We start from the raw sequence: 12,219 nt of genomic DNA, 5'->3' as shown, positions 1-12,219 counted from the left end.
TAACCGATTAGTTGAATCAATTTGAACAAATTTTACGCACGTCACGTTTGTACAATGACGATAAAAGAACTGATTATTGAATAAAACTTCTCATATTATCTTCATATTCTCAATTTTCCAATGAATTTTACGTAGAAATAATGAACGTTCGAATTAAATATTCATATCCAGCTATATTTTTACTGTGCGTGGAGAAATTTCACATAAGGGAGGGAGTGTGATATTTGAATGTGGTATTTGAAAAATCATTGATTTAACAGCGGAATGTTTGCGAACCTACCAAAACGTGTTTACTTCTCGACACGTGTGTTTTAACGCAAGAAGAGTATTCGCTCGAATTTAATGCAAATATCGATCCTTCTTCTCTCTGTATACAACCTGCTAAAAATAAGTTAAACAAATATTGTGAATTTAAATACATCTACATAAATGTTTAAACAATACAAGGTAAAAACAAATCGAATTCCGCATTGCATGACCGCTCGATAAACGAATTTGGATTTTTCGGTTAGCGAGGCGAGATCAAACGCGCCGACTATACAGTTTCATGCTTTACTTCATTTTCTGTTTGAAAATCGCTTTTTCAGTACTCCTCCCTGTTGAATGGCCTTTGCCGTGGCACGCAAGGCAAACCCCGTGGAATGTTGTGCAAACGATAAAAAGCAAGGCGCAGAATGCCATTCTCGAAACATCGCCGATCGCAATAAAAATAACGCCACCATGGTAATCCATTTTTCTTTATAAAACCATCTCGGTTCAATTGGAATATTCAACACGTAAACGTTCAATAAAAATTCTAACAGATATTGAAAATCATACGTGATCCTAATTCGATGGGCGGAGATTCTAAAAATCACCTTCAACAGAATCTCTTCGAATATTCTTCCACGCGCTATTATATTCCTCGTCCTTTCACGCGCTACGTTACAGAGTCTTCCAACATATTTACTCACTTCGAACATTTTATTTCAGCTGGAGGCGTGCGGCCGATTCGTGTGCTGCGCGCAGAGGCTGTGCAGAAGCGGAAGTGCACCAGAGGAGGCTGAGCAACGAATCAATCGAGGTCGAAGGGGAGCACAGGCGGGCCCCGAATTGGAGGGGCCCTCAGGCTCGGAGGATGGCATCCTTCCGATCCCAGTCAGCCCTAGTCCAGCGTCTACGTCGTCGCAGGAGGATGCCTGCAAACCACCCCCGCGCAATTGCTACCGTTTGGTTATGCTCGGTAGCGCGAGGGTTGGCAAAACTGCCATTGTAGCACGGTAATTCTTACCCTTTCCTTTTCACCGCTATAATCATAGATTTCGGATAAAGTGGTCGGTTCTTTTATTTCTTTTCACCCACTACAAAGCAGAAACGATTCTAGTTCTCTCTCTCTCTCCCTCCCTCTCTCTCTCTCTTGAACATGGAGAGAGATGTTGTTCCATGCTGACTTATATTAACCCTTCAGAGACAATGTAACCACGTGGGAGTGAAGCATTCAAATGGAAGCAGCTTTGTTGCTTATGAATGTATGAAAATGTTTCCCCTTGGTAGAAAATGCGATGCTTGAGAACGGAGTGGTAGGGAGAACTGGAAGTCAGTCGTCTACTACAAGAATATTTTTTCATGAGGAATTTGAATTTTTACAGCCTTATTCTCTTTGCGTTAAATTGCTAAGCAAAAGCATAAATATGTTAGTAGAAGCGTTCGTCTTACCGCGGATCTCTTTTTCAAAAATTGTTAAAACTGGGTCGGAGAATTATTAAAATTGGCTGTCGTACGAATAGGAGCTTTTATTTCGCAGACAACGTGGCGAAAAATACAAATATTTTCCGTTTTTACTTCTGTAATGGGAAGACGATTTATACGACGCCGGAAATGATCTTTTACAACGCAAAGCTTACGTGTAGCTTCCGTTTCGCGATCCAAAGATGGCCAATTCCATCGATGAATACCACGGCCTTGTATCTTTCATCAGCGACAGCAAACGCGTATCGCTTTCAGCTTAAAAAGTATCACCTGGATGGAAACTCGACACGGAGAAGGAGAATATGCATAAATCCGATGCCCGGTTCTGTCAAGTCGCGTCTTAATTTATCGGTCGCGTTTTTAGATTCAAGCGTTGTACGATGAAGAATTAAAAACTTAATTCATATTAAAGGTTCTTTTAGGTTTATGAGAGTATCGCACAGTTCGTCTTATGGCTTTAAAATATTAAAATGCTTGGAGCCTGTGGCAAATATTTTAACATCAAATAAATTAAAACATGATGGTCACTCTACGAGGTACCGTTGGGAACCACTCCTTCGTTGAAAATATCCTACTAGAAATGAAAATGTGGCTACAGCAGACTGTCGAGTAATTTACTTACGGCCATAAATCTACAAAGCTGTTTCAGAACTGTAGGAACAAACATCTACGATCGATATTCACCACAAAAAGTACAATATTTGACACTTTACCGCAACAGCACCGATCGGTTGGACGACGATACAAGGCTGCCATGAGCGAAATCTAAGCGTATCGGCTCGCTTTCGCCCCAAAACCAGAAAGCTTTTAACAGGGCGATATTTTTAACCCGCAGCGAGAAAGTGGACACTGACAGAAAACGTGTCACTGATTTACTAGACCGTGACAGCTTCTATGTGATTGAATTTCGTCTAGAATTTCTTCGGTTTAAATCGAAAATATTCCATGGTACTTTCAACGCACGTTGAACCGCGGCGTTGTAATGTGCTCGTTAACGTCTTTCACAGATAATAGCGAAATTCGTTTCTAAACAACGACTTCTATATGCTCCATATGCCTCCATATTCAACTCAAATCGAGTTCCCAATCCGACAAGAATAACCTTAATGGATAATAATGCGGCACGTATTGTCTCTAGTTTCCGCGCGTTTCCACGCTAGTTGTTTAATGGCCTCGCAGCTACAGTTTCGCGCTCAATTTCTAATCATTCCATCAACCGTTCGTCGTCTGATATTTTCGTAACGCGTTTAACATTCAAGGCATTCGAGTCACACCGCTGATTATTAATTTTAAATCGAGCATCGAACAAACGCGCACAACGGAATTAATATTGCAATTATTACGTTTTATAATTCTTCCGATGAAATCATTACTGCATCAAAGTGCAATTTTTACGATAAACGACGCGGAAAACATCGAACTACGATACAAGACTTGATGAGGAAAAATCGTGAAAACGAATTCGGAACGTTCCGCGTGATCGAACAGCAAAGCCAGCCTCCGCTTTGCGCTCGCTCTCGCCGCTAATAGGACAAACGATTTAATTCCGTTCGAATATAATGCATGTTGCTGTCGCTGCTGTGAAAAGCGATGTAACAGCGTCCGAGAGAAAATATTCAATTGGAAATGAAATTTGTTAGAAATATGTAAATAGATTTTTATACATTTACCGACTTTATGGGTCATTAGAAAAGTTGTTATGTAAAACCTCGCGTAACGCAATGATTACAGCGAATGTATGTTTTGACAAACCGTCGTTCTGACAAATGAAATATTTGAAGACTAAAACACATACACTCGTGAAAATCAATATACATATATTTGATTGCAAAATAAACATATTCGTCAAAATGACTGTTGGTCAGAATCCACGGTAACCAAAGCCTAATAAGGAGTGATTTTCATTGCAGATTTTTGTCCAACAAGTTCGAAGAGAGTTACACACCGACGATCGAGGACTTCCATCGAAAGCTGTATAGGATTAAAGGCGAGGTTCATCAGCTCGATCTTCTGGACACGAGCGGCAACCATCCGTTTCCCGCGATGCGTCGATTATCCTTCCTAACAGGTGAGTCGATCAACTTACGGCCACGAAAGTGAACGAAGAAAAGACAACTCGATCATTTTCCAGGAATACATATATTCAAATTTGCCTAACTAAATAGATAGAACTTTGAGAGTACATGTACGGTCGGACTTTAATCGTGGCGACGCGTGTAACCAGGTATAAGAGGAAAAGTAAATATTTTACCAGTCGACGACGAACGTTTCCAAACACGAGTAACATGCCGTTGAAATACCTGCAGTTACACTGTCGTCTATAGAGACAGATTAATGCGAAACAGCGATGATAACCGCGTGACAATAACCGTCAAATGCAAGCAAACGGCTTTCACCGCCAGAGAGGGTGAGGTTTACGATCGAACCGAAGGATGACCGTTAGCGACGTATGGTCTTCACTTGCAAGATTGCGTTCGATTTATCAGCGACAAGCTTACGAACAGCTTGACAGAGCAGACCAATTCTCGAGGGACTAAAGAAAGGGCGAGGGGTGATTTTAGGGAAAATGAGTGACAGACAGCGAGGAAGGATGACGAGAAATTGCCAAGCGAAACCTGGAAAATTAATCTACGTTAGCCACGCTACGTAACTACGCTTCGAACAACATTTTCTATATTTTTGAAACGACCGAAATTTTAACGTAGCGTTTTGAGATGACTGTATTATCTTTTCATAAGACTAAAACATAATTCTAACTCAAGCCCGTTCATTGTGAAATTGAATTATACGCGTACGTATTACTTCCTTTATCTTGGTAGAATAATAAGGATCTATCTGTGTTACGTTGTAAATAAGGAAGATTTAATGGTAGGAACCATGAGATATGGTAATAATTCATTGTACCGCGATATCAATTATGATATTCGCGCAGCGTGTTTAAACGCTAACGAACAAGTAGCAACAACGTTATATTAATTGAAAAACAGCCGGTGAAAATTCCGATAAAACTTCCGTCTATTCGTAGCTGGTCGATCATGTTTCGTTGATCTTCGAGCGAATCAATATTGAAGGATAGTCGTGAATCTTGTAAGTGTATCGCCGTAGGTGTAGATCTTCGATACAGCCGCTTCCTGGGAGCAGTTATCTCGACAACTTGTTGAGTATCGTTTCTTCCAGCACAGGTTCGCAACTACGTGAAGTTTCGGCAAAGTTTCAATGTACGCTTGATCGAATCCCGAAATATCGGTGGCTTATAAACAGCCAGCCGCAAAGAACGGCACATCATCGCCGAGGATATAACCCGAACAGATTTCGGCTTATTCTAGCGCGAAAACCCCATGGCAACATCCGCTTGACGTTTTCGAGTACACACGCGAGATCGTTGATGCTCGCTATGCTTCCACCGATGTCCTCCACAATTTTGTGAAACTGGACGAATCGATATTTACACGGGGCTACGGCCTTGCGAGAAATATGCCATACTAGAACGAAAAGGGAAACGTGGACTGACAAGAGTGATATACATTGTGTCACGATTGCCATGAAATATCGCAGAGGCGAAACTAATAACGCTCTGTGCACACTCCCTTCGTTCCTTCTTTCCCTGTTCTAATTAATTTTTAATTAGCATGCTATTCGCGTTGCTATCCGACGTTCCCTCGTGCACGCGACTTCTGACCCGAATAGACACGCACGCACGAGGTTTGACGGAATTTTTCTGCAAGTCGGAGGAAACCAACCAGACCCGTAGTTATCGAGAAATCCTGTGGATGTAAAATGGTCGCGGCGCCCATACAAATGATTCGATAAATCTGCAATTACGATCTCGCAAAAAAAAATGTATCTGCATCACGTATGATGCACGTGACGAGCGTACACACGGACCTAGAGATGTGCGTACGCGTATTGATCACATTCGGTTTTAAACCACACGCACGCGTCACGTGTTTGCATCGTACGGCCACCATGTGAACGTCCGATAACATCCGCTCTAGAAATTATCGAATTTACGTAAGCCATTCCGGTAAGCCTGCAAAATACTCGCTACTTTCGCTCGCTAAATCAACCGAACGATGTATTTCGATTTCTTCGTGGATTTCCTTTACGATCAAAAGAAATACGGTTCGAACTATGTTCGTAGGGTCGTCGATGATACTTGTCAGATCACGTCACAATTTCGTCAGAGCTCCAACAAAGTCGACATGGTATAAAATGACCTTTCTAAAACTTTGATGCAACCTGAAAGGACCTTCCTCACTTTGATTGGGCCTTATATGACCTTTCTCAGGCTTTGATACGACCTAAAGTGATCTTTCGGACTTCGATATAGCTTTAAATGACATCCGACAGAATATTTTTAACATGACCTCAAATAACCTACGTGACCTTATTCCTATAACATCTTTATAACAGATTTCCGTCTATTCTAGGGAAAAATTTGAATTTAATTTCAGGAACTTAGATTTTTATGCAAATAAAACAAGATAAAGAGAAATACAATTATAAAATAGGGTCGAGTACCTGCCACGATCTCGTGGCTAAATCCTACGCCTCTAAATCGACGAATCCCGCGATATTTACCCTTTTAACCATACTCGTTTGATATGATTAATGAAAACGTAACGGTAACCTGTTTATCTCTTCGTAAAATATCGCCCAAGGCTCCGAATAATTTACTCTAGCGTAATTATCATGCACGCAACTAATTACAAAGTACAGCGTGTGTGGACATGCAACAAATAACGTTGCAACAGTCTCACTGATGATTATATACATGATTCGCCACCCGATCCTCGTACGAATAAAACTTATTTCTCGTCTGCAAATCGTTTTCTTCTCTGAAAAATTCGCCGAAGGTTCCCGCGCACGGGAAATATCCACAAAAATCGAAAGGTCTTGGCGAAAATCTTGCTAACAGGTTGAACTATAACGCTTTCCGTACGGCCAAGTAGATTGGGATTTGAATTTCGAAGCGAGTCCCTGAGCTCCACTATTTTTCCATGGATATCGCATTAATGCATCGTAATCCATTTTCCCGCGAAAGAACGTCGGAAAATTAAAATTCGAGAAAACTAAGTTACCCAAAATATTCCGGAAAACCAATATTTAGTTAGCAGTCACGCAATTTTTCGTGACAATAGAGTTTATCAAGCAACGGGAACTGCGAATAACAATATACATAAATAAGGTTCCTTATAATCCTTAGCAAGCGGAATTCAACATGTTTGATTGCTCGAATGAATATTTTACAGAAATAAAAATGTTAGGTAAAAAAGACTTTGTCGAGGGATTAAATCATATTTAATGGATCTCCTGAAGGCTACACGATAGAATCGATCAATTAATAAATTATGAGCTAATTTCGTTTAATAAATTCGACGTGCATTTACAACTAAGGCGACGACAATACATAAAGAACTATTATGAACGGAAAATGGCACGATACATAAATTTTAACGACCGCGTAGCAGATTATAACGGCCATGAATTCCACATTTGCAGTCCATTTCCAAACATTTCTGAAACAATTGGAATGAAAAGATGTGACCCATAAATGTTTACGGAATTGTATATACATTAAAAGTGCAGTCATTTGTGTAGATGTATTTAGGATTTATTATAAAGTATACGTTATGTATTAGTGCTTATAGAATTTCGTAAAAATATTGTCGTATGTATAACACAAAAATGTGTCGTGCCAAATACATGTGCTACAGGACCTAGACTATAGCACAACAGCATCGATCAAGTGACTCTATATATTCTATAGACTTCGATTTAGAATCTGTTTACTACTATTGAGAATATCCTTTCTGCACATAAAATAGTCTCTTACGTTCTCGAACAGAATATTACCTGAAGATTGAAAGAAAATGAAGTTAGATAGCTGATGTTTTTATATTTCTTACATAGGATGGTATTATAATAATCCACGACTACCAGCAAGTACCATTTTTTCCTATTATTTGTTTGGTATTATTTATTTCTAAATAAATTATACCATGGTATTTATGGAATTACTTATGAACTTTTATTGAGGCCATGGGTAACGCATTATATACGTGACCAATACTTTACATAAAAGAGCAATATGATAAGGGAATATCGTCGAGCATGGAACAAGCATGGTAATAACGTGAGGAAGTCAATTTCAGTAGAAGGTTTCATAGATAGAATCGCGACGAAAGTCGTGCGGAAAGTTTGGCTCTTTCGTAAACCGTACGGGACATTTTGCCACAAGTGCAAAAAGTATAGGAGGAATGAACGATAAGGCAGGATGCTATGTGGAGGAATCGAGCTGATGGTGTAAAGATGGAAATGCTGATTCTGGAAGGCAGAGGATAAGAGAAAATGCTAAATGAAAAGAAACGTAAAAATATAGCGACTCTGAGGATGACGAGGGAGAAGAGCAGCGCTTTTATCGGATGAGGGGAAAGATATCGAGTTATGAACTAGCTGAACGAAAACCAACAAACCGGAAAACAGGAAGAGAGGCGCTGTAAACCAAATTTCTTCGCCACGCCGTGTCGACGTGTCAAAGGTGATAAAACAAAACGCACGTCGTGCAAGTAAATAAAACCTGTGGACCTTGTCTTGAAGACCTTTTTGCGATAAAGAGGAAAAACAACTTAAAAAAATAAAAGAAACTTGAAATACGGAAGTAAATTCCAGGATAAAAACAATTGGTGTACGGTTGTCAAATATTCTGTCTGAACGAACGAGCGAATGCTTTGTATCGGAGCTTCCAGTTTTCCACTGAAAAATTTGATCTCAACCAGTTATACGAGTGCTACGTGCCTCGCACGTACAAGAGATGGCCGCGATGCGAATATTTGCGGAGCGACGCACGAACGCGCTGGCTATGCAAAATAGGAGAAAAAAGGAGGTAGTTATTAAGTTGGTCGAGTCCCTTACACAGCCCGGCATCAAGATTACGCTGCACGAAAGCCGTTGTTAAAGTCGGCTTTGAACCTACGATTGGAAACCGTAGACGGTCAATATCAGATCACGGATCTAACGTTCCGTGATTTATAACAATACGCATGTAAATTACATTATATGTATTTTGGGGATGATTCATTTTCGTACATATGTATTGCGTGTAAAAATTTTTAACTATCCTAGACTTACGTTAGAATCAGAGAAAACCGAGAATAGCGTAGTACTGCATCTTTGAGCGAAATAGAGCCAGGTCTTTGACGTAGCGTTGCATTCCAGTATAAAGTGAAATTGAGAGCTCTTAACATAGCGCTACGTGTTTCAATAATCTAACACTGGAAATCCTCGACTCAGTCCTACCTTATTCGATAAGCTTCAGCCGGAAGCCCTCGAACGTTCTACCGTGTTCCCAGCCAAGTATCTAAACCCAGAGTCCTTTGATTCATCGATGTAGTACCTTACCATAAATTAAACACACCACTGATCCAGCTAAATTCCTTGGAAGCCGAAAGTTCCGTAAATAAATCTAAAGTTAAAATAGTTGGACAATCGAAACGACAGGGAATAATAACGGTCCTCCATTGTCAAAGAACAAATGCTCGTAAATTCAAGAATTTGAAGAAATTCAATGGAACAAGAGGTGTCACGAGCAAGAAATTGCTCGTATAAAATGGAACGCGTCTAACGCAGTTGCAAGCACGAAATGGGCTCTAAGGCGGGCACTGGGACCCGAATTCAAGAGCGATGAAGAACTAAACATCAGCAGGACACGAGAAAAGGGGAAAATTCCTTTTGATTCGGGACGCGGTCTTTCCGACATAATGGCTGACATATATTTCACTGGAAGAAAACAATGGCGACAGTGCTCCTCGCACGAGAAAACCGAACGTTCCGACGTGGAGAAAGTTCGATACGGCGAAAACGAGTAAAGGAATCCGTTTTCGTCGACGAAGCGAACGACCAGGGTGAAGAGAAAAGAATAGGGTAGACTTCAGGTGTAACGAAATCCCTCGATGAGAATCATTGTTTGTCACGGTTAACCGTTTCACTTGGTATTCTCAGGCTACATCGGGCTCCATCCTGTCCTTAGTCGATCATAATTGTCCGTCTTTGTTGTAATTAATCGCGATAAAATTTCATTTTAATTAACCGGAGAGCGCGACGTTTCGTTAAACGGATTTCTTTTGACCCCACCCTCTGTCGTTTGACTACCTTTATGTCGTAAATAAATTACACTACGAATCGTTGGTGCCAGATACACTCAGCCTGTCGAGAGTCGATCGCCGTGTGAAATTTGGCGAAAGAAATTGTTGACGTCAGACAAACAACATTTCGCCCTTTACTCTTTTCTTCTCCAATCGAGTTCTTATTTCATCCTGAGAGAGTTCTCTCTCTCTCTCTCTCTCTCTCATTCTTTCTTTTTCTTTTCTTTCTTCTTTGTTCTTTTTTTAGTCCTTAGAAAGAATCTATCGACACGAAATTGGAAACTCGAACGAAAGTATCGAGCAGTAAATCATCCCGGGCAGCTCCGCAGCTATTTGCAAAGAGATAAGAGAAGAAGACGTCTGTAACGGCCAGCTCGAAGAGTTCTCGAGGGCGCTTATCGTTCGCCAGGAATCTGTACACAGCATCACTTCGTTGGGGTGCGACACCACGACCAACTTTCGAGCAACCTACGGGAGAGGTCATATTCGACAACGATAACGATTTCCTTCTCGACGCAACCGGTGGTCCATTGAAATCGTATATCGACGCAATCACTTTCGCGACCATTCGCGTTCGTCACGCTACCACGTCGATATTCAATTGACGACCATCGCTACGCCGAGTAGATTCGGGCGCAACATTGGCTTAACGTCGATTTCGCTCGATCAGCCTGTTCCAGCAATGGTGTACACGCTTGGCGAAAGTTGAAAAGCTTGATAGGTCTTAACATAAAAATAAGAGATTCGCGTTCGCCTATCCGCGAATACGATAGCTACGAGTGAAAGGAAAATGGAAGAAGACAAGGATTGCAAATGCAGAGCGGCAATAGTTCCCGTAATTATCTCAAAATTAATTTGCGCCAGGCTCGCAAAGGAAGATTCGTTAAATACGTTCATCCCCTATTCGTATCCAGCTTTCATAAAGTTAGCGAATCCGACCGTCGGTAACGTTATTTTAGACGAAAATACGGTCACGTACAGAACAGATGTAACTTCCTGTCGCGGTTGTTTGGTCCCTGTAGTTAATGTTGCAACACCGGTGACCAAGATGAATCGTTGACTAGATGCGATGTTACTCGAAGACCAAGTTACCGGATTATTGTATTATTTTGTCGTATTGTATTTGTTATTATTGTATCGTGTCGTGTTACTTCAGGAGTAATCCACGTCTAGTAGCTTCGATGGAAAATTGTCTCTTTGAAATGGAGGAATAAGACGTTCGTCATGTCGTACGTTGACGAGTAAAATAGTAAATCATTGAAGGAACGAAGAAAGGACGAAGATATAGAGTAGAAGATTAGGTTCATTTTATTCAGATACTTCCTCAATCAATTTACGATACGCAGATGCTCGTGCTTTTTAAAGAAATTATAACTACGGACGCTCGAATCGATTGAATATCTATCTACAAACACCTCTCCACGACAGAGATATAAAAGGGGACACTTGTTGCAGGTAAAAAGATAGAATAGGATCTCTCTTTGCGTTGTAATAAAATTACAGATCCCGTCTTTTAAATCATATTTCCCAGAATAGTCTGTCCATCATTACCGCGTCGTGTCGTCGTTAGAAAAGACCAACATTTTTTTGCTGAAGAAAACCGATTAGTAGGATTCTAAGAAAACAGAAGCAAAAAGTAGCTGTAGCAAAGTCTGCTTCAGACGAGAGGGAATAACAGATTTATCCAGGAAATCCGACGTTACGTATTCGGGTCGCGTTCGTAACTACCTCTTTTTCGTCTAGACGTGTTAATTTTTTCCGCGGGCCACGCTTCCGAAAGAGGAGAGCTGAACAAGGCAGCTGACATCCGAGGAAAGAACATCCGGAACGTGAAATGAAATTCAGGGGCGAGGCTTTGCCCGTTCTTTGGCTATTGCGTGGTCGTGAAAACGCGTAAAAGAGAAATGTACTTGAAAACCGAAGAATATTTCAGGATTTCATGGCTAACAAATTTCTGGCCGAGAATTCTATTGAAATAAAAGCTTCTAAACGTCACTTCCGCGGCTTATTTTTACCGCTATTTGTGGTCGGTAATCAACGTTGCGTACTGGCTGTGTTTAGCCGCGAATAATAGAAACTTCCGTAAGATAACGCAGGAAAATGGCCATCTGCTCCATCGTAACATAAACGAGGCGCTACGTTGCTAAAGAGTTCATAAAATATTAGATACTTTATAACGTCAAGTCCGTATCTTTTCTTACAGCGAAACACAATATCCACCTCCATTTACAAACTCTTCTTGTCCTTTTCATATCTGCGTTATATCACTTTTGTAAACTTTTGTATTCTTCTTATTAAAAAAATTCTTCGCCATGTCTCTGAATGGTTTCCGCGTATTGCAAGATTT

The 12,219-nt window shown here is 40.6% G+C and overlaps 2 protein-coding genes across 2 annotated transcripts in view; one reads left to right on the top strand and one right to left on the bottom strand.

The window, feature by feature from the left end:
- LOC138187422 (myocardin-related transcription factor A) overlaps positions 1-12,219 on the bottom strand; it is a 299,722-nt gene that overhangs the window by 279,324 nt on the left and 8,179 nt on the right. The window lies entirely within an intron of this gene.
- LOC138188407 (dexamethasone-induced Ras-related protein 1) overlaps positions 1-12,219 on the top strand; it is a 46,392-nt gene that overhangs the window by 28,652 nt on the left and 5,521 nt on the right. The window contains exons 2-3 of the mRNA XM_069130193.1: positions 973-1,259; positions 3,639-3,796. Of these exons, the coding sequence (XP_068986294.1) occupies positions 1,216-1,259; positions 3,639-3,796 (202 nt within the window). The 5' untranslated portion in view covers positions 973-1,215. The remainder of the gene's footprint in view (positions 1-972; positions 1,260-3,638; positions 3,797-12,219) is intronic.

This window comes from Bombus flavifrons, chromosome 1 (assembly GCF_040668555.2).
Source record: "Bombus flavifrons isolate JBK064 chromosome 1, iyBomFlav1_principal, whole genome shotgun sequence".
Lineage (NCBI taxonomy): Eukaryota > Metazoa > Arthropoda > Insecta > Hymenoptera > Apidae > Bombus > Bombus flavifrons.
This window is presented reverse-complemented; position numbering and strand designations above follow the sequence as displayed.